Source organism: Ctenopharyngodon idella, chromosome 11 (genome assembly GCF_019924925.1).
Source record: "Ctenopharyngodon idella isolate HZGC_01 chromosome 11, HZGC01, whole genome shotgun sequence".
Lineage (NCBI taxonomy): Eukaryota > Metazoa > Chordata > Actinopteri > Cypriniformes > Xenocyprididae > Ctenopharyngodon > Ctenopharyngodon idella.
In genome coordinates this window covers 1,513,767-1,539,615 of record NC_067230.1, presented here as the reverse complement: position 1 = coordinate 1,539,615, position 25,849 = coordinate 1,513,767, and the positions used below count along the sequence as shown (strand labels likewise).

Genomic DNA, 25,849 nt, shown 5'->3' with positions numbered 1-25,849 from the left:
AAATGTTAGAAAGAAAATAAATAAAATCTTAATTTAAATATTAAACGAATATAAAAAGAAAGGAACAAAAGTGATTTCGTAGAGGATTTAAACAAAAAAATACAGTGCAGACAATGCACAGGCTATGTTTTACCATTAAGACATTACAGAGAAAGAAAGAAAGAAAGAAAGAAAGAAAGAAAGAAAGAAAGAAAGAAAGAAAGAAAGAAAGAAAGAAAGAAAGTGTTTTAAAAAAAAAATCTCTAGTTGTTCTCCAGTCCGATAGGGGGCAGCAAGTGGTAGTTGAGTCTCTAAACGCGGAAATTATAGACGAAGATAGACGCTCAGCGATGCGCCGCTTTAAAGTGCAGATAATACTATTAGAATTAAAATAGATTTCGTAATGCTAGGTCAATTATACTTTAACACATTTCTTTCTTTTGTATCTTAAAAACAGTAGCATGTAGTTTTATAACTGTTATTCCCTTCATTTTGTTCTGTTTCTGTACAGTAGCAGGGATGCTAAGTGTTTGCTTTTATTGACTCACAGTGATTGTTTGCATATTTAAAGGTCTTCAGTAAAGGTATCTGTGCCGTTAACCTTCAGTTTAATTCATTATATAATGGAGATTGCGTATGTTTGCGAGTGGGAGAAGAGACCCAAGAGCAACCACTGTCCCTCAATTCCTCTGGTGTGCGCCTGGTCATGTAGAAACCTCATCGCCTTCACCACTGATCTGAAGAATGAGGAGGATGATAAAGGTCTGGACAATGACTTTATTATCAATATTACCAGACCCGTTGGTGAGTTATTAATGAATGACGAAGAAAAGCATACACTTTTATTTGGTTCTGAATTAGAGATACCAAGAACATCAGTTTTTTTTTCTTTTTTCTGATGAGATACTGTACTACCACCAACAATAATAATGAGGGAATAATTCATTTATGAACGGATGGCCTTTTCTGCTGCAGATTTGAGTCATATGATACACATCATTGACACTGATCACCCCTGGGATGTGTATTCAATCAACTCTTGTCACACTGAGGTCATTTCCTGCCTGGAGTGGGACCAGTCAGGTCAGTCATCATGATTAATATATAAATCATGAAATGTGTGATACATCTGGAACATGTCTGGGTCATAATTACTATTAAAATGAAAAATAGGAAATTATATTTTGCATAAAGACACATTATGCATGTTCTTTTTTAAAAAATGTAACTATTTTAAAAAATTAAATTCATTTTAACCACATTGCTATTATATTTATATTTATATAAAATGTGTGTGTGTTCAGGGGCCGTATTCACAAAACATTTTATCTTACCACTAAGAGTTCTCCTAAATGACAGTAAAAGTTCTTAGCTAAGAGTTTTCTCTTAAAACCTATTCACAAAGCTGCTGAGACCAACTTTTACTAAGGAATAGAGAGAAGTCTTAAGCTAAGAGAAAGGTTGTGAGGTAAGGTTGTAAAGGTAAACAACTGCCACAGGTAATCAGGCATTTTTATTTATTTATTTATTAAATATTTATTTTTGGCGTTTTATCGTAGATTCAAATCTATATGTATACGTAATATGTACTGCATTTATGAAGAAAAGGCCCAGCACCCAAGGCTCTATCGCTATTGCCTCAATGGTGTACAGTACAGTGTCTTTGGGTGGATTGCTAGGGTGGATTGCTAAGGCGGATTGGCACCAACAATCATTTTAGGACTGTTTTTGATTTTGTCTTTGTCTAGCGTTTCACAGATTTAGGAGCTAGTTTTAGCGCTAAAATGCTTTGTGAAATACGCTTAGAGCAAAAATTTAGGAGTCCTAAAATTAGGACTGACACGCCCATTATTTTTAAGAGTTTCTACTAAATCGACAAGTTAGGAGCTACTTTTAGCCTTAAGATGTTTTGTGAATACGGCGTCAGATCTCCTTATTCTAAATAGGTATTCTTATTTTTGTAATGGAGTAATTTTACTGTGTTACGGTAATGTAATGATTTTATTTAAATCAGCATGAATTATAGGCAGAACAATAGATGCTACTGTAATGAATAAATACTTTAAACATTTCACATTTAATCATTCAGCAGACGCTTTTATCCAAAGCGACTTACAAATGAGGAGAACAATAGAATTTAAATGTTTTTTTATTGAGATTATTTAATTTTTTTATTAATATAATTATTGCATAATTTATCATCTGGGGAGGGAAAATGTAAAAAGATCCAAAGTTTGCAAATCAGGGTTATTATTATTACCTAAAACTATTAAAAACATTTTTCTTTAATTGAAATCAAGCTGAAATAAAATAATAAAACTTTAAAAATTATATTTAAAAATTAAAAAAATAAATAAATAAATATTTGAGATAAAATGAAAATTAGAAATGTTTCCTTGGCAACTTAACTAACTTGAATAAGCACTAAAATTAATAACTGGAAATAATAAACTAAAACTAAAATAAAAATCAAACTAAACCGAAGTAGTAAAATAAATTTAAAAACCTCATAAAACAACAAAAGTAAAATTAAAATGGATCATATAAAAATAAAACATAATTCAAACTATTAAAAAAAAAAAAAAATTATATATATATAGACACATATATATATATATATATATATATATATATATATATATATATATATATATATATATATATATATATAGACACATATATATATATATATACATATATATAACTGAAATAACACTCAATGAAATAAACGTGTTAAATGTTTATTTCAGCTTTATTTTCTTTATGCAAAATATTTATGATAATAAATAAAATAATAATTTCTTATTTTTTTCTTTCAGACTTAAATGAGATCCAAGCATGTTCATGAAAGGTTTCTTGAAATTTACCCATTGATTTAAAAATGTTCTCGCCATTATCATCAATTGTTTGTGTGTGGTGTGGTACGCCAGGCTCGAGGCTGTTGTCTGCTGATGGTGATGGTCAGATTAAGTGTTGGGGCATGACAGAACACCTGGTGAACAGCTGGGAGTGCACACAGAGCAGCTCAGTGGATGGAGACCCGATCGTATCCCTCTCATGGTTACACAATGGAGTTAAACTTGCCCTGCATGTTGAAAAGGTAAGGAAATCTCCTTACCACCTACTAACTAACAGTTGAAAACATAACTAACACCCATGTTTTTTTTGCTCTTCAGTCTGGCTCTACAAACTTTGGAGAGAAGTTTTCCCGGGTTAAGTTCTCCCCCTCTCTCACGTTGTTTGGCGGGAAGCCCATGGAGGGTTGGTTAGCAGTGACAGTGAGCGGTCTGGTGACTGTGTCATTGTTAAAGCCAAACGGGACTCTGCTAACCGCCAGCGAGAGCCTGTGCAGGCTGAGGGGCCGTGTGGCCCTGGCTGATATCGCCTTCACAGGCGGTGGCAATATAGTGGTGGCGGCCACCGATGGCAGCAGTTCTTCTCCGGTGCAGTTTTATAAAGTGTGTGTGAGCGTAGTGAATGAGAAGTGCCGCATTGACACTGAGCTACTGCCCTCACTATTCATGCGCTGCACCACTGACCCGGTCCGGAGGGACAAGTACCCCGCCGTCACACACCTTAAATTCCTGACTCGTGAAAACTCTGAACAGGTACGTTTTCATTTCTTTCAAAAAAATAAAAAAATTATTTTATAATCTTAATATAATAATATAATACTTTTGGCTATCAGTTGCGGGAAGACATTGGATGTTAACTTCCATGCTATACGCTGATTTCCGATTATTATATCTTAACGTTTTTTTTTTTGTGATTGCTGTGTTTCTGAAGGTGCTTCTCTGTGCATCCAGTCAGATGGGCAGTATTGTAGAGTGCTGGTCCTTGCGGAAGGAGGGTCTCCCGGTTAATAATATCTTCCAGCATCGATCACCTGTGGGCAAGTTACATAAATCCCAATTTGGAAAAGAGTTTTGTTACAGTGTAGACCTTATTCAGAGAAGCGACATGACAGGAATGAAAGCGAGGCTGTGAGGGATAGACTTACTGTGTTTTCAATGGTATCCGCTTTAAAAAGCTGTATAAAACTCCTAGATCACTTATAATTTTCCACAGCTCATGTTGTCTGGAGTTTTTTGTCTACTGAAATTTCTTGGAAAGATATATTTTCGGTGTTTCGTCAGCAGAACAATCCAAAAACATATTAAATAATAGTACAACCCACTGAAGAAATGTATGTCTAGCTCTCACAGCCTCGCTTTCATTCCCATTAAAAATCGCTGCTGTGAATAAGGTCTATTACACTCATTTTTTACTTTTAAAATGTAAACCTTACAATAATGCAATGTTTTTAAAGGCAGTACAACAAATACTACTATGCTATATAAACAGTCGGCTAGCATTGGCTCATGAGTGATGGGTTTTTAGCACGATAAGGGATCAGATTTTAAACTTGTAGCTGCATATGCAAGTAATCACTATGCCAAAGTGGCATAAATATAACTTGTATCTATATAAAGACAGGGAGAGTGACCCTCTCAAAATGTGGATTATACCTGTGGTGGGAGATGACTCGAAGGCTCTTTGTAAATATATAACTGAAACTCTGAGAGCACAGTTGAATGACTCGATTGAAATCGAATATGTGACGACTCCTGTCCATCATCATGTGCATACCAGGACATCTGCATCTTTTAAACCATCCAGACTGCACTCTATGCTTGTCCCCCGACAACAATTAAGTTTTGACTGTGCAGAGTTCTGCGTTATGTTCTACAATGTGTACTTCAGTAAAGATAAACTGTAGTTAAAGCGCAACACAAAAGTAAGTGCATTATTATTATTGTCATTCATTTTTTTGTACACGAATGACACATTTTCTGCTTTAATGGTGTGTGCGAGGGTTAAAATCTGTTAATTTCTTGACTGCTGTTTGGAAATATTTGACATACTTTAAAAGTTTAAACTAAAAGTAAAAACATTTTTGTTATAGTTGCTCTTTTTCTTTTACTGCATTTGCCATGTTTTGAATCGTTTTCCTGTTGTATTTTTCTCCTGACAGGGAAATTGATTCATTTTTATAATTTTATTTTGTCATCATTATTTAGTTTTAAGGAGGAGGTAAATGGTCCCTATAAACCTTGGTTGTCATGACAATAGAATTCTGTTCTTTCAGACACACAGATCCATTATTCTGTTACACATGCGTTTTCTTTCTCAACTGTTTACATTCACTTAAAACATAACTGACTGTGTATACGTGAATACTCACCAAGACCGGCATTTTGGCATTATTTTGTGTGTATTTGACTCTTTGTGCAATAAGTGCAATAAGCAGCGAAAAAGAACTCAATTTAGTACTAAGAGGTGGCTTAATGTGTGCGCACTTTGGGTGTGAGCACAAAATCTGCAGAAATTAATAAAATTATGCGCAAAATGCGCAGTCCCACGGCAAAATTCAAGCCCTGTAACACCAACTATATTCATCCAGAGCACATGAAATGAGTGAGTGAAGGGAGGCGGGTTTGTGTGCGGAAAGATGCGAGAGCGAGAAAGCGCAGCTGGTATTGTGTATATATTCTGCGGAAAATGATTATTGAAAGCGTTTCTTTTTTTTTTTTCTCTCAATTTGACCCCTTTATTGAAACTTAAGCTGCTGATGTCTTCAGAAGTCAAACCTGTTGTTTGTTTTGTCACCATTTTTAGTAGGCGAAAAGCAGCCAATGATTCTAAAGTGGCGTATCCTCTCAGCAACCAATGATCTGGACCGTGTGTCTGCTGTTGCTCTGCCTAAACTTCCCATCTCCATCTCGAACACTGATCTCAAAGTTGCCTCCGACACCAAGTTCTTCCCAGGCCTTGGTACAGCCTTTGTATCCTTTCTCCTGTTTCAAAGAACTTGGCTTTGATGGCTCAGGTTGACTATTATTCTGTTGTCCTTAGGTCTTGCACTGGCGTTCCATGATGGCAGTATCCAGATTCTCCATCGCCTTTCCCTGCACACCATGGGGGTGTTCTACGGTTCCTCTGGTTCCTCCCAGCGTGTTGGAGAAGAACCTGCCATTAAACGCCAGAGGGCTGGTGGCCCCACACTGCACTTCAAAGCCCTTCAGTTCTCCTGGACATCTCTGGCACTGGTGGGCGTGGACAATCATGGCAAGGTATGACAGCATGACACCTAGCGATGACAGAAGCACCCTCAGATCTTATATTTCCCCTCCTGTGATTTCAGTTGCACATGCTCCGAGTGTCCCCATCCATGGGCCAAATGTTGGACATGAACACACTTCTGCGCCACCTGCTATTCCTCCTGGAGTACTGCATGGTGACTGGGTATGACTGGTGGGACGTGCTGCTGCACGCGCAGCCCGGCATGGTGCATAACCTTCTGGAGAAGCTTCACGAAGAGTACATGAGACAAAACCAAGCACTGCAGCAGGTAGATCAGCCTGTTATTATAGAAACTTCCACTTCATGACTTATCAATTGACTTTCTTGTGGTTTCTCTCTTTATGGCTGGCGATGAAGGTTTTGTCCACCCGTATAGTGGCAGTGAAGGCGTCTCTGTGTAAGCTGTCCTCTGCCACTGCAGCAAGAGCCTGTGACTTCCATGCTAAACTGCTCCTTATCGCCATCAGCTCCACGCTGAAGTCTTTACTGAGACCTCATGTGCTCAACACCCCTGACAAGAGTCCTGGAGACAGACTCTCTGAGATCTGTGCCAAAAACACTGACACTGGTAATAACCCACCACCCAAAAGATGCTTCAGTGTAGGCCTGTTCTGATTATTGATTAATTGTCTGATTATGGTTATTTGATCTAACCTCAATTATTTGAGATAGCCGAAATAATTGTGCAGTTTAAAATTCAATCACTTTTTGCCATCCAAATATGGGAAATTTAAGTGCTTACAGAAGTGCCATCAAATGTGCAGTATCGTATCTCCTTTACCGGTGTGGTAGGGAGAAGCAGGGGACTAATCTGGCAGGGAATAAAAATTAAAGAAAATTAAAAAAAGACTGTTGTAGTCAAATGTCTTCCTTTAAATGAAATGAAGGCTTGTGGGTTTTAATCAGACTGCATTATATTATATTATATTATATTATATTATACACTTATTTTTTTTCTCGAATCTGATTGGCTGAGAGCCTTTTCCAGTCATGTGATATTCAAGTAATATCGCATGGAAAACGTTTCACAATTTGTATCACTCCGCTTGTTTCTGCCGGATCTACTGGCAGCATTTCTCACAATGAGCTTCAATGGCGGAGAAGCCCACTGTAATTTTACAAATAATACTGTTATTGTGTCACAGAATTTAGTTTTAAGAGTTTTTAGGCGAGAATGTAGTTGTTTAGACCTCAAAAATGCAATTTATATATAAACATAGCACCTATTTGAAAATTTGTTTAGGCGTTTTCAGTGATGTGAGCTGGGAAATTTGTATTTACAAGTTGGGAAATAGTAATTATGACAGCAGGTACATTCAAGTCACTTTGTTCAGAACAAGATGGCTGCAAAATTTTCAGCAAGATTTTTAAAGAAAGTTCTGAGTTTCCCACTTAAAATTATGACTTTGTGGTGGTGTTCATGTGCATCAACTCGTAAATATGATCTTTCCAACATGACATGAACAAAATAGAATAGAATTGTTAATCGCAATTATATGTATGACATATAATTGTCATAATTCATATTCAAAATTCATCAAGTCGTTCAGGTCTACTTCAGAGCATCTATACTTCAGTTCTCCCATCTACCCACTTTTGTTGTTGTTTTGACGCTAATGCAGATTTCTGATCTGTTAATGTGTTCAGACATTGATAAGGTGATGATCAACCTTAAGACGGAGGAGTTTGTTCTGGACGGACCACCCCTCCAGTCTCTCCAGCAGCTCATTCAGTGGGTCGGAGACTTTGTTCTTTACCTGCTGGCCAACCTGCCCAACCAGGTGAACTCAACTGGACGACCTTTACCAAGAGTCATGATCCTGCCAATTTTGAGTTTTACGTGATGCTTTTTCTTTTCAGGGCTCCATTGTGCGTCCAGGGTTTGGGTTCCTGCGGGACGGTGCATCTCTGGGCATGCTCAGAGAGATGCTGGTGATGATCCGTATTTGGGGCCTGCTGAAACCAGGCTGTTTGCCCATCTACACGGCCACATCTGACAACCAGGACAGCATGTTTCTCCTCTTCCGCCTGCTCACTAAACTATGGCTCTGCTGTGAGTCACTCTGTCACTCTTTAGGCCAGGGGGGTCCAATCCTGCTCCTGGAGGGCTACTGTCCTGCAGAGTTTAGCTCCAACCCCAATTAAACAGACCTGAACCAGCTAATCAAGGGCTCACTAGGCATACTATAAACTTCCAGGCAGATGTGTTGAGACAAGTTGGAGCTAAACTCTGCAGGACAGTGGCCCTCCAGGACTGACTTTGGAAACCCCTGCTTTAGGCCAACATGTCAGTTCAGTGAAAAAGCTGTTAAATCTTTAAAAAAAATTAACTCTGTTTTGCTGTTTTCTTTTGGTTGGCAGCTCGAGATGAGAGTCACCCTCAGGACCCCGATGAGACATTGATTGATGAGTGCTGTCTGCTGCCCAGTCAGCTCCTAGTGCCCAGCATGGACTGGCTGCCCATCAACGATGGTGTCATCACTAAGATCCAGAGCAAACACCCACTCAGACTTCAGTTTGGCAAACCGTACACCATGCCCGGGGTCAACCCCAATGCACAGGTGGAGGTGTTCAGGTGAGCGATTATGGGTTTCTTAAAGGGACAGTTCACCAAAAAAGATTCTATCATCATTTACTCAGCCTCATGTTGTTCTAAATCTGTATGACTTTCTTTCTTCTGTGGAACACAAAAGATGCATTTTTAAAGAATATCATGTCCACTTTTTCAAGATAATGAAAGTTAATGAAGACTGGACAGCCAAGCTCCAAAAATGGATAAAAAAAAAAAAGCAGCATAAAAGTTGTCCATATGACTTGTGCGCTATAGTCCAAGTCTAATTTCTGAGGAACTGATTTGACAGATAATTGTTTAATAAAAATGTTTAATTGTTGCCAGTGGTTAGTGCATTTCTGTTTTGGTGGTGTTGTTACAGAATTCCAGCATCTCAGAGGATGGACCATCTGCGATGTTTACATTTGGGCATCTCTCCAACAGAGGACAGCAAAGCTTGCACCAGGTATCACTTTAGAAGTATTCCTCACGTGAACATTTTGACAACAAATTAGTTCATTAAGCTTTTAAAATGTATTTTTGAAAAAAAAAGGGCTAAATTCTATTAGATATATGTTATTATTATGCATATTAGATATATGCATAATAATTATACGCAGAACAAACACACATACATTACGTAAACACAGACTCTTATTTTTGGACACGATAATCACGATTATCGTTGAACAGCCCTGACAGTTGTATATTTTAAAATGCCATTTATGCCATTTGTGCTCAGCAAAATCAGTATTGATTTTGAAAATAGTTGTGCTGCTTAATATTTTTGTGAAAACCGTGATATATGTTTTTCAGGATTCTTTGGCGAATAGAAAGTTCAAAATATGAAATCTTTAGGATTATTATAAACATTATATACTGTCACTTTTAATCCATTAAATGTGCTGAATAATGTCTTTGCTGAATAAAAGTATTAGTTTCTTTCAAAAAAACAAAATATTACTGACCCCAAACTTTAGGTTTATATAGGGTATATTAAAGGTACACTATGTAATTTTCTTTTTTGGTTCAGAATTTATAAAATGAGGGAGTACATCATTAATCCATCTTCCAAACCGTGTTTTTGTCTTATCCTGAATCACTGCATATGCCTATAATAAGTGTTTATATTCAAACTAGAGCGGGACGCTACCACTGCGGAGTAGCCCAGTACCTGCGTGACTCATACATAACACAGAGAAGTAGCTCCGGCTACACTGTCCTTCTGCAAGACATATGCAGTTTTGTTTATTAACCGCTAGAGTGCCAAAAGTTACGTAGTGTACCTTTCAATTTTATATATTATCTTCTCCTTCTGCATTTAAAAAAAATTTGTGATGGAATAATAAAGGCACTCAATTAAATTTACTTTTGAAACAAAAAATAATATTTGTAAACATTTGTCTTTGGGCCTGTAAATCTTTTATCTCCACATGATGCAGGTGACTGTACCGAGGCTCTGCCTTCACAAACTCTGTTTTAGCAGCACTCCTCAATGAGCTCTTGTCTTTCTGGTCTGTTTAGGTGTGGCTGTGTCACCATGCTGAGATCCCCAAATAAAACCAACGCCATGAGACAGTGGGAGCAGCGCTGGATCAAGAACTGTCTGTGTGGAGGTCTCTGGAGAAGAATCCCCTCCGCACTAACATAAAGATCACACCATCTAGAAATGAGGAAATGTTAAAGCTGCATGGATCTCTCATTGTAAACCAACGTATAGATCTGTACAACAAAGCAATCTTTATTTTCTTTAAAACATGTCCTACAGGACCTTCTCCCAGCCACAGTGTCTGCTGGAGAGAGTGAATAATGTCTTCTTTTTTGCTGTTGTAAATATGAACCATGTATTTTGTTTTGTAATGTTGTAGTTTGTAATAAACATTTTTGTAATGAAAAAAAAAAAAAGATTTGCCTTCTGATTTGTATTAATGAACATTTTAAAATAAAAATACTGCGCGAGCACGTTTAAAACTAAATCGTAAGTAAAAACTTGCTTATGAACTGTTATGGGAATTATGTATAAAGAGTGGTTCCCTACATATTTACAGGACAAGAAGTTTACTGTGCACAAACATCGGAAGCGCACACCCACCCAAGCCGTGTGAATGAATTGAATTCTTTCATGTCGTCTTGTGCTTAAACTGACATATTCACAAAATTATGTAAAAACTCCCATCTTTGCAAGTATCCTAGTAAACATAGTTGGTAAGTTAATGTAAACAGTTGAGAAATAAAACTGATGCGTAACAGTATATTGGATCTGTGCATTCTGTCTTAAAGGGACAGAAGCCTAATAAACCTGCTGTTGTTTTTTAATGTTAATCAAACAACAATGAAAAAAAAAATCATTCATTGCTCTTGAGTGAATGACATTTGTAACTTTAATAAAAATTAATTTATATTTAATTTTTACAGTGAAGACAACTGTTAGACCTACCATGAAACCTGAAAAGCACTATTTCATTTGTATCTTTGTTCTATTGAGCCTTGGAGAAGCTCTAAATATGCCCTGTGCTATTAAATGAAAGATGAAATATGATAGAGCAATAGAATGAACAGTGAAAGTAACAAGCTTGTACAATACATTTTAACAGGCATAATTAAAGGGTTAGTTCACCCAAAAATGAAAATTCTGTCATTAATTACCCACCCTCATGTTGTTCCAAATCTGTAAGGCTTTCATCTTTGGAACACAAATGAAGATCTTTTTGATGAAAACTGAGACCTTTCTGTTCCTCCATAGACAGCTACGCGACTACCACTTTGATGCTTCAAAAAGTTCATAAAGAGATCGTAAAACTAATCCATATGAATTGAGCAGTTTAGTCCAAATTTTCTAAAGAGACCCCATCGCTTTTTTTTAATTTAGACTTTTATTCACATATAAATATTGATCAGCGAACATAAAAGCTGAACCGAGCCTGCTTGTAACACACAAGAATGAACCTCATTGGTTCTTGAATGTCATGCTTGAGCTTCCATTTACCACAACTGATGTGCGAGTTGATGAATGTTTATATGTGAACAAAAGCCTAAATTCAAACTGTTCATCATATAAAGCGATCGAGTCTCTTCAAGTCAAGTCAAGTTACCTTTATTTATATAGCGCTTTTTACAATGCAGATTGTGTCAAAGCAGCTTTACAGTGATAACTGGTATATAATTTTGGCTGCACAGCAGCTCTTAAAGAAAATGGTGTCAATGCAGGCAGATGCAAAGCACTGTTGAATATCAAATGTCAAGTGTCCCCAACTAAGCAAGCCAAAGGCGACAGCGGCAAGGAACCCAAACTCCAACAGGTGACATCAGGTGGCAAACAGGTGGCAAATAGGTGTTAAAATGGAGAAAAAAACCTTGGGAGAAACCAGGCTTAGTCGGGGGGCCAGTTCTCCTCTGGCAAACAGTGCTTTGTTACAATTCAGGTAGCTATCATAAGTCCGATAGGATCGCAACATTCAAAGTATTTATTCCAGTTCAATCCAGTTGAGGATCGTATTCATCACGCCGGTATGGACGGTTTGTTGAAGAACTGTGCCACTGGCTGTCGTGTCGATGAGGCCTTCACAATGGATGATCTAGTTGACTCAATCTCTGCTGATACTTCAGGGGGTGCGTTGTGGTCGTGTCAAGGTGTAGGTCCTCAATCTCACCTGGATACGGCCCGGATCCGGTTGACTACGGTAAACCTCGGGATAAACAGAAAGACTAATATTAGCGTAGATGTACGAGTACATCTGGTGTTATAGGAAGTGTTCCCGGTTCCGGCTGACCTAATTTATGCAGACTAATAATCCTTTAATGGATTTGAAAATATAAATTGATAATGTGTTATGTGTATGCCAGGTTAAAGAGATGTGTTTTTAGTCTAGATTTAAACTGACAGAGTGTGTCTGCTTCCCGAACAATGCTAGGAAGATTGTTCCAGAGTTTAGGTGCCAAATAGGAGAAGGATCTACCGCCTGTGGTTGATTTTGATATTCTAGGTATTATCAGCTGGCCTGAATTCTGAGATCGCAATAGACGTGAAGGACTATAATGCATTAAGAGCTCGCTCAGGTACTGGGGAGCTAAACCATTTAGTGCTTTGTAAGTAATTAGCAAGATTTTAAAATCTATACGATGTTTAACAGGAAGCCAATGCAATGTTGACAGAACTGGGCTAATATGGTCATACTTCCTAGTTCTAGTAAGAACTCTAGCTGCTGCATTTTGTACGAGCTGTAGTTTATTTATCAAGCAAGCGGAACAACCACCCAGTAGAGCGTTACAGTAATCTAGCCTTGAGGTCATGAACGCATGAACTAACTGTTCTGCATTTGTCATTGAGAGCATATGTCGTAGTTTAGATATATTTTTAAGATGGAAGAATGCGGTTTTACAGATGCTAGAAACATGGCCTTCAAATGAAAGTTTGGTATCAAAGAGCACACCCAGGTTCCTGACTGACGACGAAGACTTAACAGAGCAGCCAGTTAGACAGTATTCTAGGTTATTACGTGAAGAAGTTTTTGGTCCAAAAATTAGAATCTCTGTTTTTTCCTGAATTTAGTAGTAGGAAATGATATCTCTTCAGATAATTTGGAAACTGATATCTCTTCAGATAATTTGGACTAAACCGCTCAATTCATACAGATTATTTTTACAATCTCTTTATAAACTTTTTGAAGCATCAAAGTGTCAGTCATGTAGCTGTCTATGGAGGGACAAAAATCACTCATATTTCATCAAAAAGATCTTAATTTGTGTTCCAAAGATGAACGAAAATCTTAAGGGTTTGGAACAAGATGAGGGTGAGTAACATTTTTGGGTGAGCTAACCTTTTAAGCATGAAAATAATTGAAGGACATACACTGCTCAAAAAAATTAAAGGAACACTTTGAAAACAGATCTCAATAGGGAAAAATATAATGCTGGATATCTATACTGATATGGACTGGGTAATGTGTTAGGAATGAAAGGATGCCACATCATTTGATGAAAATGAAAATTATCAACCTACAGAGGACTGAATTCAAAGACACTCCGAAAATCAAAGTGAAAAAATGATGCAGCAGGCTAGTCCATTTTGCTGAAATTTCATTGCAGCAACTCAAAATGGTACTCAGTAGTTTGTATGGCCCACACGTGCTTGTATGCATGCCTGACAACGTCGGGGCATGCTCCTAATGAAACAACAGATTGTGTCCTGGGGTATTTCCTCCCAGATCTGGACCAGGGCATCACTGAGCTCCTGGACAGTCTGAGGTGCAACCTGGCAGCGTCGGATGGACCAAAACATAATGTCCCAGAGGTGTTCTATTGGATTTAGGTCAGGCGAGCGTGGGGGCATTTCAATGGATCAGTTCCTTCATTCTCCAGGAACTGCCTGCATACTCTCGCCACGTGAGGCCGGGCATTGTCATGCACCAGGAGGAACTCAGGACCCACTGCACCAGCATAGGGTCTGACAATGGGTCCAAGGATTTCATCCCGATACCTAATGGCAGTCAGGGTGCCATTGTCTAGCCTGTAGAAGTCTGTGCGTCCCTCCATGGATATGCCTCCCCAGACCATCACTGACCCACTACCAAACCGGTCATGCTGAACGACGTTACAGGCAGCATAAAGTTCTCCACGGCTTCTCCAGACCTTTTCACATGTGTCACGTGCTCAGGGTGAACATGCTCTCATCTGTGAAAAGCACAGGGCGCCAGCGGTGGACCTGCCAACTCTGGTGTTCAATGGCAAATGCCAATCGAGCTCCACAGTGCCAGGCACTAAGCACAGGGTCCACTAGAGGAGGTCGGGCCCTCAGGCCACCCTCATGAAGTCTGTGACAGTTTGAGACATTCACACCAGTGACCTGCTGGAGGTCATTTTGTAGGGCTCTTGCAGTGCTCATCCTGTTCTTCCTTGCACAAAGGAGCAGATACTGGTGCTGCTGATGGGTTAAGGACCTTTTACAGCCCTGTCCAGCTCTCCTAGAGTATCCACTCTGGGACACGGTTTAAAAAAATAGTGGTTTCACCTTCTGAAAACGCCGGATCCGTCAGGACGAAACGCCTATACGATACAAAATTTTTGCATATACAACTAAACTCGTCTCCGTGTGGACAGGGCCTGATTAACAACCCACTCTCCTACTTAACTGACCAGACCAATATCCCAGGAGTTTAACTGACTTGATGCTATTCTCTGATTAAAAAGTGTTCCTTTAATTTTTTTGAGCAGTGTATATACTTGCTAATCAAATTAAACCAATGAATATGATTCATATTATTTTGGTTTCTCTACCTAACATATTTAAAAATTACAAATGCCATGAAAATATAGGTATCGGTACGGGTGAGTACTAAAAATGAAAGTATCGGCCTAGTTCTGGAAAAAGTGGTATTGGTATCCCTAACAAAAATTATTCTTTTTAGAAATGTCATTATAAAATTGTCTGTCGTCTGACAACCATAGGGAGGTGCTAAACCTGACAAACACAGTCATGTTACAGTATATATCCATGTTGCTTATTTACTTACAAATTAACATCATGTGTTACATCAGTAGATACAAAAGATACCCTACTGATTCTGCCCACAACAGACCATTAGAATGATCACTTACTTACATGTTGACACTGACAGCCACTTCAGTGACAGCACCATTTAACTGTAGGGACAGTATGAAGATTTGTCCACAGGAATAAATAGGAAATCAAGAAGAGAAGTGTGTCAGCCAGCTTTGGCTCTGATTCAAGAGGTCATCACAGCACGGGATGCTCAGCAGAGACATGGCCAGCGGGCCACTGGGCATCTCTCCAGGCCTTCAGTGGCAGCACCTTGCTGGGGGTTCACACTTTTTCCTCAGTGCAACCAGAGTTCGTCCCCATATTCAGACCATCTGGAAGGAAGCAGAGAAATTCAGTCTCAAAATCAGTGGTGCCCCAAAGGTAATTTAAAAACAAAGTATATATAATTCTAATGTTTATAATGGATTTTCTTGATATAAGGTCAGCAAGATTTTTTAAAAGAAATTATTTATTTTATTAGGCAAGCAAGGATGCATTAAATTGATCAAAAGTGACAGTAAAGACATTTATGTTACTAAAGATTTCTATTTCAAATAAATGCTTTTATTTTGAGCTTTTCCATTCATCAAAAAAATCTTTAAAAAAATGATCACAGTTTGCACAAAAATACAACTCACAACAGCACAACTCAATATATAATATTTTCAATATTGATAATAATAAATGTTATCATTAATGGAGTGTGTGACACTGAAGACTTGGAGTAGTGATGCTGAAAATTCAGCTTTTGTTTTAAAATATATTAACATAGAAAAGTTCTTTTAAAATGAAAATTCTATTTTCACAATATTACTATTTTAACTGTATTTTGACTAAATAAATGCATCATTGATGAGCATAAGAGTCTTCTTTCAAAAATATATATTTTTAAAAATCTTACCAACCCCAAAAACTATCTTCTATACTTAAAATGTATTTATAAATGTATGATAGGTGTTATTGAGGAAAGTTTGTTAATGTTATTAATGATAGATTAAAATGTTACCTAGACAATTTGGGATTTTATATTAGGGGTCCACAGGTTTTATTATAATCACATTATTATAATAAATAGGCCTACTGTATGAATCACATGGGTTTTATTGAGTCACCTCTGATGAACTAGCATATAAAATGAATGCATGGAAATTAAAAAAATAATGCAAAAAAATGCATTCTAACAGATTTGTGTCTTACATTCTTTATTCCATCTTCATTACATTAAAGTAATAAAACACATCTAATCCAATTGTATTTGGCTTATTTGGTGGTCCCTAACACGGCTTGAAGGGAAACCGTCTTGCTATTGAACATAAGTTGTCCAATAAACCAGTTACCCTCTCCACCCCACCCTGTTATCTAAACACGTTACCTGTGCAGTAGCTACCATGTTACCACTGCTGGAGGAGATCACCACAGATCTCACACTCAGAAGATGCTCAGCAATGCTGCCACACTTGATGACTGTTGATGATGGACCTATTTTCTATTAAGATCAATTGATGCAGCTTCATACAGCACTGACAGATCGTTGTTATCTCTGATAGTGGGGTCCTTCTACTGAAGCCCCTCAGATAATGGATGTCTGACTGCAGAACAGCAGCTGTGCCAGCAGCTCAAGTGAGTTGAGGAATATTGTGGTTGGCTCCAGCAGGCAGGCATATAACAGGAGTCCACGGCTGCGTGATTGCTCCGTGGAAAACGTGAGCAGAAAGAGGAATATGAACTGAAAGAGCCGCAGTATAACCTCGTGAAGAAGGAATAAGCTGGGAATTTTTCACTCAGGATAACAATCGTCTGTTTTCGCAGTCAAGGTGAGATTTTCCCTCAAATTTTTACCTGCATGATGAACAGAAGCAGATCTGTCAGAATAAACAGCATGTACCCCCGACGCGACGCGACAAGAACGCTGCCATTATAATTAACCTATGTGGGAGAAAACGCGTGCGGGTACGGTCGCGTCGCGTCCAGTGGAGATGCAGTAACGTTAGCCTATTATTTCGATAAATGATCACTGAGAGTGTCGCAGTGACGCTGCTATACGGCAGCAATTTTAGTTTTACGTAACAAACACAATCTCAGTCTCACTTTATTGTAATCAAAATGATTTAGGCAGGGAAATCTATGTAAACGTGAGGGTGTTGATATCGACTGCAGGTCATTCATGTGCAGCGATTCTCTCAAGGTTTCAGTTCAATTGACATCTGGTCAATTGACCTACACCTGATAAATTCCTGAGTGATTAAAAAAAAAACTCTTGCCATTTAATTCACTACTGCAATCGTGACAATCATTTAGTCTATTATATTCCTATCATTTTGCATACTTGCATCTGTCATTTTTCATGTTAATGTTCCACCCTGCCTTTTGTACATTTTATTATAAATGTGCCTATATATATATATATATATATATATATATATAGTCTATTTCATGAACAATAATCAAGGGGTTACAGTGTGACTGAATTTCTAAATTTCCAGTGTAATTGAAATCATCATCAGGGACTTTTCTCATGATGTGTGGACATTAGCAAGACTGATCTAGCTCATTCTTATCTGATTACAATATTGATTTTTCCTGGGTCTCTTCTCTTCAAGTGTATAATGATTTCGCCTTGACTGGTTATCGTGGCTCCAAATCTTTATCGACCCATATATTGTCCTGCAGTTTCGTGGATAAATTTTGCTTGGATTTTTGCGTACAAACCAGGGTCAAAAAGTAGCAGTGTTGCACAGCTCACTCTTTAACCCCACTTTCACAGGGAACAGATTCGTGTGAGAAACCCAGTCAAGTTTAATTAACTTTCGCTGCAGTCAAAGCCTCTCACTGTGAGTATGTGTGAGCACAAACAGTCTTTTTGGAGAGAACTTAGCGCCTATGGATTCTTCCTTAAAAGTCACACACACACTCAGAAATCTTTTGCCTGTGAGACATATGCGGCTCTTCGAGATAAACAGAGCTCCCTCTCTTGAAAACAGGCTCCCTGCTAATTTCAGCAGAGCCTCACTCACTCCCACTCGAGAGTTGGTAGAGTGTCTTCAGGACAAGTGCCTTGTTTAGTCACTGTTGATTTGGCAAAGAGCATGAAACACTATTCTCTTAATGCCTGCTCAAACAATAGCCCACATCAACATTTGTTCATTACGCTCTTTTGAGAATATTCTGAGAGGAACTGTTTATTTAATATTTTTTTCTTCAGGCACACAGTCTGTTATCCATTTTTTCAGGAGGGCTTCATTCTGTTTGAGATGAGAAAATAATTGAACATTTTTGTGCAGGCCTTTTCCTGTGGATATAACCAAAGCTCACACATTTTATTTCAAAATACAATTAAATATATAAATATATTATCAATATTTGTTTCCTCATAAATTTCTTGGAATTTGTTCACATATTACTTTTTTATATCTTAATATATTTCTATTGTGCAAAATATATGTAAAAAATAGCAATTACCCAAACTTGATTTAAGATTAAAAAAGCATTTTTGTGCCATTTGAAGTACATTTTAGAGATATATTGGCAGCTGAAGGTATAAATTACCTTGCTGTTTATATTAGCCTATATGTTAGTCCATGTCTGTTATCTTTATGCTTTATATCTTTATATTAAAATTACACATTAAAAAATACATATTTAAGAAGCTATTTCTCATGTTACATTCATGGGCGTATCCAAATTTTTGTCCAATCAAATGCTCTCTAGAATAAATATGTGCCACTCCCTAATACCGCCTTCTGATTAGCATTAGCAAATAGCAAATCATGGTTCACGGCTGTGATGTGCAGTAAATAAACTGCACTTGTCTTTTCATGGGGTCTTTTAAATGAACTTGTCTTGACAGAATAACTTCAGAAGACCACCACCATGATGACTGCACGTGAAAAAATCAAGAAGAAACCGCCCAAAGACAGTTTGACGCTGCTACCCTGCTTCTATTTCGTAGAGGTACATGCCATCATTTATTACCAGTTTAATACTTCAATAGAGCAATTAATGTCTCAGGTAATTACATTACGCACTCTATACAACTGGGCTTCCTCATTTTCGTTGAAGACATAATTGAAAATGCATAATAGCATTCAGTTTGAGTGCGTTAGTGTGTATACCTTTCATCACACTGTCAGCCCTGGAGTACAGTACTCTGTGTTGACATTTAACAGCCATCTGCCACATTCGCTCTACAGTAATTAAACTGGCTCTGATGTTGTTTGTATCAATCTTTCATATCTGTTTGTACTTGAGAAAGAGCAATTTATTACATTTTAAAATTGAAAAAGACTCTTGCATTTATTACATTGTAATAAATTAGTAATTACCATATAATTACACACACTCTCCCTCCCCTGAGAAAATAGCTACCCATTGTGGCGTCCTCCATGGTTTCACTGTACTTCCTGGAACTGACGGATGTGCTCCAGCCAGCGCAGGTGGGATTCCGCTGCCATGACCGTTCACTCAGCATGCCCTACGTGGACAGCGGCGACGAGCTCATCCCTCTGCTTATGCTCCTGAGTCTGGCATTTGCTGGCCCTGCTGCCTCTGTGAGATGAGAGCAATCATGACAACTTATTGTATTTAAATATTTCTAACATTTGTGACCTAACTCGTCAGGGTTGTTAAAGTCAACATGTGCACAATGTTCCAAAGAAAACCTTTACCTTTTATCAAATGTATTAACTTTCTTCTCCAGAGAAAAGATACAACCTTAGGTCTAAATTATATTTCTCTCCATTTAATATCTGTAATAATTTTATTATATTTAATTATCATCAAATTATATTTACACAGGCCAAAGTTAAAATTTTTGATTAACAATCATATAATTCTGTTGTGTTCAGATCATGATGGGTGAAGGTCTGCTGTATTGTATGCAGTCCAAACTTAAAGTCCGTCCAGGGATTGAGGGAAGCATCAATGCTGGTGGATGTAATTTTAACTCTTTCCTGCGGAGAACTGTTCGTTTTGTTGGTACGTAACAGTCTTTTCATTGTAAGGCAATTTTGTATTGCAAAAAAAAAAAAAAAAAGTGTTTGATGCAAAAATATGCTGAATCTGAATTTTAGTATGGATTTACAGTATAATACTGGCCTCCAGTTGCCTTACACTGTCATTTTTACTTTAGTAAAAGTTTAAAACTAAATGTATTTTTTTGTATTTTGTGACTTTACAGTGTGCAAAATGAAATCCGAACAGAAATGATGCAGTTGAACATTATGTAACATTAGTCAGGCACAGAGTGTTACATGAAGCTGATGAAATGAGTCATCAATGCTTCATTCCTCATAATCTGTCTCTCTTTTTAGGGGTTCATGTGTTTGGGCTTTGTGCAACAGCACTAGTTACTGATGTCATCCAGCTAGCCACTGGCTACCACACGCCATTCTTTCTCACAGTGTGCAAACCCAATTATACTGTCCCAGGTGTGTCCTGTGACAAGAACCCTTACATCACCAAAGACATTTGCTCTGGCCAGGATCAGCATGCTATTCTATCGGCCAGGTAATTGAGTGATTAGCCACTGAATAATATCTGATTATGTGATTAACTGTGTTTAATTTCAACCTTGTACAATCACCATTTTCTTTCTCCCTTTTGTGATTTTCTTCCTGTACAGCACTCCCCATTCACCCACTTTAAAAAAAAAAAAAAAAAAATCTAAACATTTGACATTGACTTCTGCTGCATATCTGGTGTAGACTTACTCTAGATGTTTGCTTTCCTTTGTGACAGGAAAACCTTCCCTTCCCAGCATGCAACCCTCTCTTCCTTTGCTGCTGTTTATATTTCAGTAAGTCTCTTCGACATAGTGTCAATGTGTGTTTCCTGAATGTTTACAGCAAATACTGTTTATATATGTAAACCTAATAGGCTAGTGCGGTAAATTCCTTTATAAGAGAAATGGAGAGTATTTAGTACAGTTTAAAGTGATTGTACTGTAGATAGAAATAATGAACAACCAACATAATATTGTATTATAATTTAGATGTGCATGGAAAAGACATGTCACTGGCACAAGTAATAGATTTCAACACTGATCAAATTTTTAAGAAAGGTGTGATTTAATATGCTCAGTTGCATTATGTTCACTAGATTAGTGGAAGTCTAATTATAAGTAAGCGCTTCACATGTCTAGGTACTTGGCAGGATCCACTTCAAGCGACAGACGCGGAGATAAGTTGTTACTGCTTCCCACCTTGCGCTTGTCAGACTGTCAGAAGCCGTAAGGCAGCTTGTTATTAATTTGCACATGACAGCTGGAGACCTCTGCTGCTCTCTACTCTTCTAGATGTACTTCAACTCAACAATCTCAGATAGCACCAAGCTGCTCAAACCCGTTCTGGTGTTTGCCTTTGCCATTGCGGCTGCATTGACGGGACTCACTCAGATTACCCAGTACCGCAGTCACCCCATCGATGTGTATGTTGGGTTCTGTATTGGAGCTGGTATTGCTGCATACCTGGTGAGTGATTGGTATTCTGATGTATATTTGGATGTTGTCATGTCATGTTGCTAATAAGCTTAATGTTTTACCCACGTAGAACATGTTCCTGCATCAAAATCCTTCTTGGTTCTGGTGCAACATTACAATCAACTAATCAGATTTTAGTGTTTGGGGTTGGGCAAAGCCTGGGGATAGGAACTTCAACAACATTTAGTAAACTATCTGTTTCCTCAGGATTATGACAGTTTACATTTGACATTTGTTAATCCTAAAAAAGGATGCAACTTACTTTAAATTCAAGATATACACCAAATCCTGTATTGCCTGAGAATTGAACCCATGGCTCTGAAGATGCTAGTGCCATACAGTTTGAGCTAGACAGGCAGACCTTTTGATGGAGACATTGTTTTACAACCAACAACACTGATCCAGCAACACACTGATCCTACTTGGCTAAATCATGTTTTTGGATATGTTTCCAAACCGTTCCTGGAGCCTCCCCAACACTGCACATTTTGGATATTTCTCTTATTGTATACACTCAGATCAAATCATAGAGTATTCCACTAATCAATTGATGAGTTAATTTGGCTAGGTTACATAAGGGTGACACCCAGTATCAGGGGTAGCCAATCCTGCTCCTGGAGGGTTACCATCCTACAGAGTTCAGCTCCAACCCCAATCAAATACACCTGAACCACCTAATTAAGTTGTTCATGATTACTAAAAAGTACAGGCAGGAGTGTTGAAGCAGGTTTGAAACTGAAGTTTGTAGGAGGGTAGCGCTCAATCTATTTTGATACCTAGGGAATGCAGAAACTGATATGGGGTATATAAAATATGAATGCCATTGAATGCTATCTATGTCACTTTGGATAAAAGCATGAACCAAATGAGTGACTGTCATTTTGCCAATTCGAATTATGGATAATCACCTTTTTTGGTTAACATTAACAAACATACTACTAACCCTATCCTTAATGCCATCTCAAACCTTAACCATTAACTACACCTTTAATCAATTGTTCAAGCCCCAGCCCCAGCCCTAAGCATTATTCTAACCCTAAACCAAACCCTGATTGCTTGATAGGAGTGTTGTTATTTGTCGTGTCATTGAACTAAACAATGTAATTGCCACATTAGATTGAAAGTCTGATTCATTCCAGGCTTTCCATGCTGTTGCCAACTTCAAATCTCCTGAGGACACTGTCATCCCGCAACCCCCTCCTCTGCAGAAGGATGCTTTAAGGGCTCTGGCCCAGCGAGGTCATGACTCTGTCTATAACAAAGGCCATGCCTCTGAAAGCAACGAGGAAATCACATCACCAGCATGTCTAGACGGGCTGAACCGGCCTGTACAGCGAGAGAAAACCTCATTGGGAAGCTTAAAGAGGGCCAGTGTGGACGTGGAGCTACTGGCACCTCGCAGCCCAATGGGTAAAGAGACCATGGTAACCTTCAGTAACACATTACCCCGTGCTACAGCTCCAGAGGAGCCAACGAGACGTCTGGTGACAGTACCTGTTCCTGTACCACTGGACCCAATGCGGTCACAGCAATTAGTATCTGAATGGAAGCAAAAGTCAATGGAGATGCGAGGTGGCAGCTTGCCCGATGAGGACACCAGCGAGCAGGGCTCAGACGGTGGTGATGACACGACCACAGAGGAGGACAGCGTCCATTCTTCAAACTATCCATCTGTTCCACAAACTACCAAACCAGTTAATCCACCTGCAGGTGCAAGAGTAGTAATGCCCCCTCGTCCCCCTGGACAGCCCTCAGTCCCCCCGCCTGTATCCCCTAAAAGCGCTAGCACTCGGGCCAAATGGCTGTCCATCACTGAGAAAAGTGGTGCTAATATTCCAGTTCTCAAGGCAGGGAATCAGCCTCGGATCATGCAGGTCATTGCCATGTCAAAGCAACAGGGACTCCTGTCTGGATCAGCAAAATCCTCTGAGACTTCGTCCTCTTCTGGTACCTCGTCCATCACGGGCACAGAATCATCACCCAATCGCTCAGAACGTGACAGCGGTTCAGGCATCATCACTGTTGATGCCCATGCCCCCCACCACCCTGTAGTTCGTATGACCTCCAATCCCAATAACCCCTGGGAGTGGAGAGGATCTTGTGATGGAAACATGGCTGAGTCGTATGAGCTCAAAAACCTCAACCGTGAGAGTTCCCGCGCTTACCGTCATGTCAGGAGCAGCTCTCCTTGTTCCTCTGTCAGTGAGGCTGACCACGGGCCGCCCCAGCCCCCTCAACCTCCCCAGCCACCACTTCCCCCTCAACTCCCACTTGTGGGTCAAACTTCAGAAGGTCGCAGTCTGCGTCGCAAGACCCCCCTAGTTTCGCTGGATAGGGAGGGCAATCAGAACCACACTGAACAGGAAAACTACTACAAAAAGCTACAAAGCGGCAGGCATTTTAAGGAGTGACAATGTGCTAACACTTTTTGGTCTTTTGGTTTTAAATACTTTATTTGATTCCATGAGGAATATCTGAATGACCAGATCCACTACACTTTGAGTCAGTAGAGCCTTCAGGAGATGCTGCTTCTGACAACTTAAGAGCACAATGGTATTGCCCTCTGAGGGTAAACCAGACTACATTATCAAAATTCCTCTCAGCTGTATTGTATTTACATAATCTTTATATTCTCAAATTCCTACAAGGCAGATTGTAAAATAAGGTTCTCTATTTATATTGCTGCTCTTTTTGTCCATACTTGACGTAAATAAATGTCTGAGGTGACTGAGATGTCAAGTTTATGTGTTTATTTTTGTTTTATTTTTTACAATTTATGTGTATGTGTGTTTACGCACGATTGTTTAGTGTATGTTGTAGTGATACAATGATATTAAAAAATATTGCCTTGTAACCCTCATAGTGAAAACCAAGTGTTTTGTTGGCTCTCTATGAATGATAATTGCTTTGCAAAAGGGTAATGTACTTCAATCTACATGTGACTATAATTGCTGATACTGTGTTCTGGACATTTTGCAAATCTACTGAAAACACTCTGTGAAAAAGCAGTTGAAATATGTGGAAGCACTTTGAATAAGCACTTATGAATTACTTCATCTCTTTGTGTGTTAACAAATGAGGTGAATTGGTATATCTGTGAAGTATTCCAAAGGAATATTAGACTGACCTGGACTCTATAAGCAGAGTTTTTTTTTTTTTTTTTTTTAATTCATCGTTTACCTTATAATGCAATTGAACAATTGAACAACAAGTCTGTGTGAAGAATTTATTGAAAGTCCCACATTTTATGTGTCATAATGAGAATTTATTTATTTATTTATTTTGGTGTAAATCAGAAAAATAATTTCTACAAACTCTCTGGGATTTATCTGTAATAGTTAGCGATCTCCTTGTCATGCTGTTTCCCAGAGGTTCTCCTCTAGATGAACTTGGTGCATGTTATGTGAGTGTCGTCAAGGTGGAATTGAAGCCTTGTCAGTAAAGAATTCCAATCTGTTATAATGTACATGTGCAGCTGTCACTGCAGGTTGAATTCTGTGTGTGTCAGCTCTCTCTTTCCGGTGCTCTGAGCTACTCCTGGATCTCTGTAGATGGTTGTCCGTAATGGATGCTTCGTGTTGATGCAGTTTCTGAAAAAAAAGACAACATAAATGACAACAATAAACAAGCTGCTGTAAATTACAATGTATGTAAATTGCAATTTGTAATGCACTGCAAATCTTTTCTTCATTTATAAAGTGTAAATCTGGTGGCCTACAGCAGGTTTGAACCAATCAGTAGACATTTGGCCATGATGTACATGAGAGGTAAGCAATTCTCTGCTGGTTGGTTTATAAACTTTACTTCATATCACAGGAAGGCGGTTTACTGGGCTATAGTCTTAACCATGCTAAGCAAGACAATGAACATGTCTTGCTTTCTGTCTTTCACTGATCTCAAATTAACATCTCATTCAAAGAATGGTGCCTTTTCACAGTGTACAGTACCATCCTCATCTCTATACTGGAGCATTAGGACAGAGAGAAAGAGACCTCAGGGTGAGCACCCCCTGTTGGTCTCACTTCCATGAGCAATTTAATTCTCATAATAAGTCTCCCATCCAGGCACTGGCCAAGCTTTAGTAAACCAGGTTAGAGCTGCAGGGTGGCAGGTGCTCTCGACTGATGTGATGAGCCAACTTCTTAGGCCCTCACAGACCCCAAGATAACCCATACAGAAACAT

General features: G+C 38.6%; 2 protein-coding genes across 4 annotated transcripts; both read left to right on the top strand.

The window, feature by feature from the left end:
* Positions 1–265: 265 nt before the first annotated feature.
* On the top strand, positions 266–10,558 carry med16 (mediator complex subunit 16). 3 transcript variants are annotated; one of them, XM_051912939.1, is made up of 15 exons: positions 266–389; positions 551–783; positions 955–1,062; positions 2,910–3,079; positions 3,156–3,587; positions 3,766–3,871; positions 5,638–5,793; positions 5,875–6,092; positions 6,164–6,370; positions 6,460–6,670; positions 7,750–7,883; positions 7,963–8,155; positions 8,464–8,677; positions 9,036–9,119; positions 10,178–10,558. In XM_051912939.1, the coding sequence occupies exons 2-15, from the start codon at positions 603–605 to the stop codon at positions 10,302–10,304; spliced, it is 2,541 nt and encodes an 846-aa protein (XP_051768899.1). In that variant the 5' UTR covers positions 266–389; positions 551–602; the 3' UTR covers positions 10,305–10,558. The 3 variants fall into 3 exon arrangements, with proteins under 3 accessions (XP_051768899.1, XP_051768900.1, XP_051768898.1); XM_051912940.1 differs by having other exon boundaries at positions 279–741; XM_051912938.1 differs by having other exon boundaries at positions 279–783.
* Positions 10,559–16,599: 6,041 nt separating this feature from the next.
* Positions 16,600–25,311, top strand: plppr3b (phospholipid phosphatase related 3b). Its single transcript, XM_051912942.1, has 8 exons — positions 16,600–17,005; positions 19,039–19,142; positions 19,553–19,738; positions 20,036–20,165; positions 20,501–20,696; positions 20,928–20,985; positions 21,484–21,657; positions 22,806–25,311. Exons 2-8 carry the CDS (start codon positions 19,062–19,064, stop codon positions 24,075–24,077), a joined length of 2,097 nt encoding a protein of 698 aa, XP_051768902.1. The 5' UTR covers positions 16,600–17,005; positions 19,039–19,061; the 3' UTR covers positions 24,078–25,311.
* Positions 25,312–25,849: the final 538 nt, after the last annotated feature.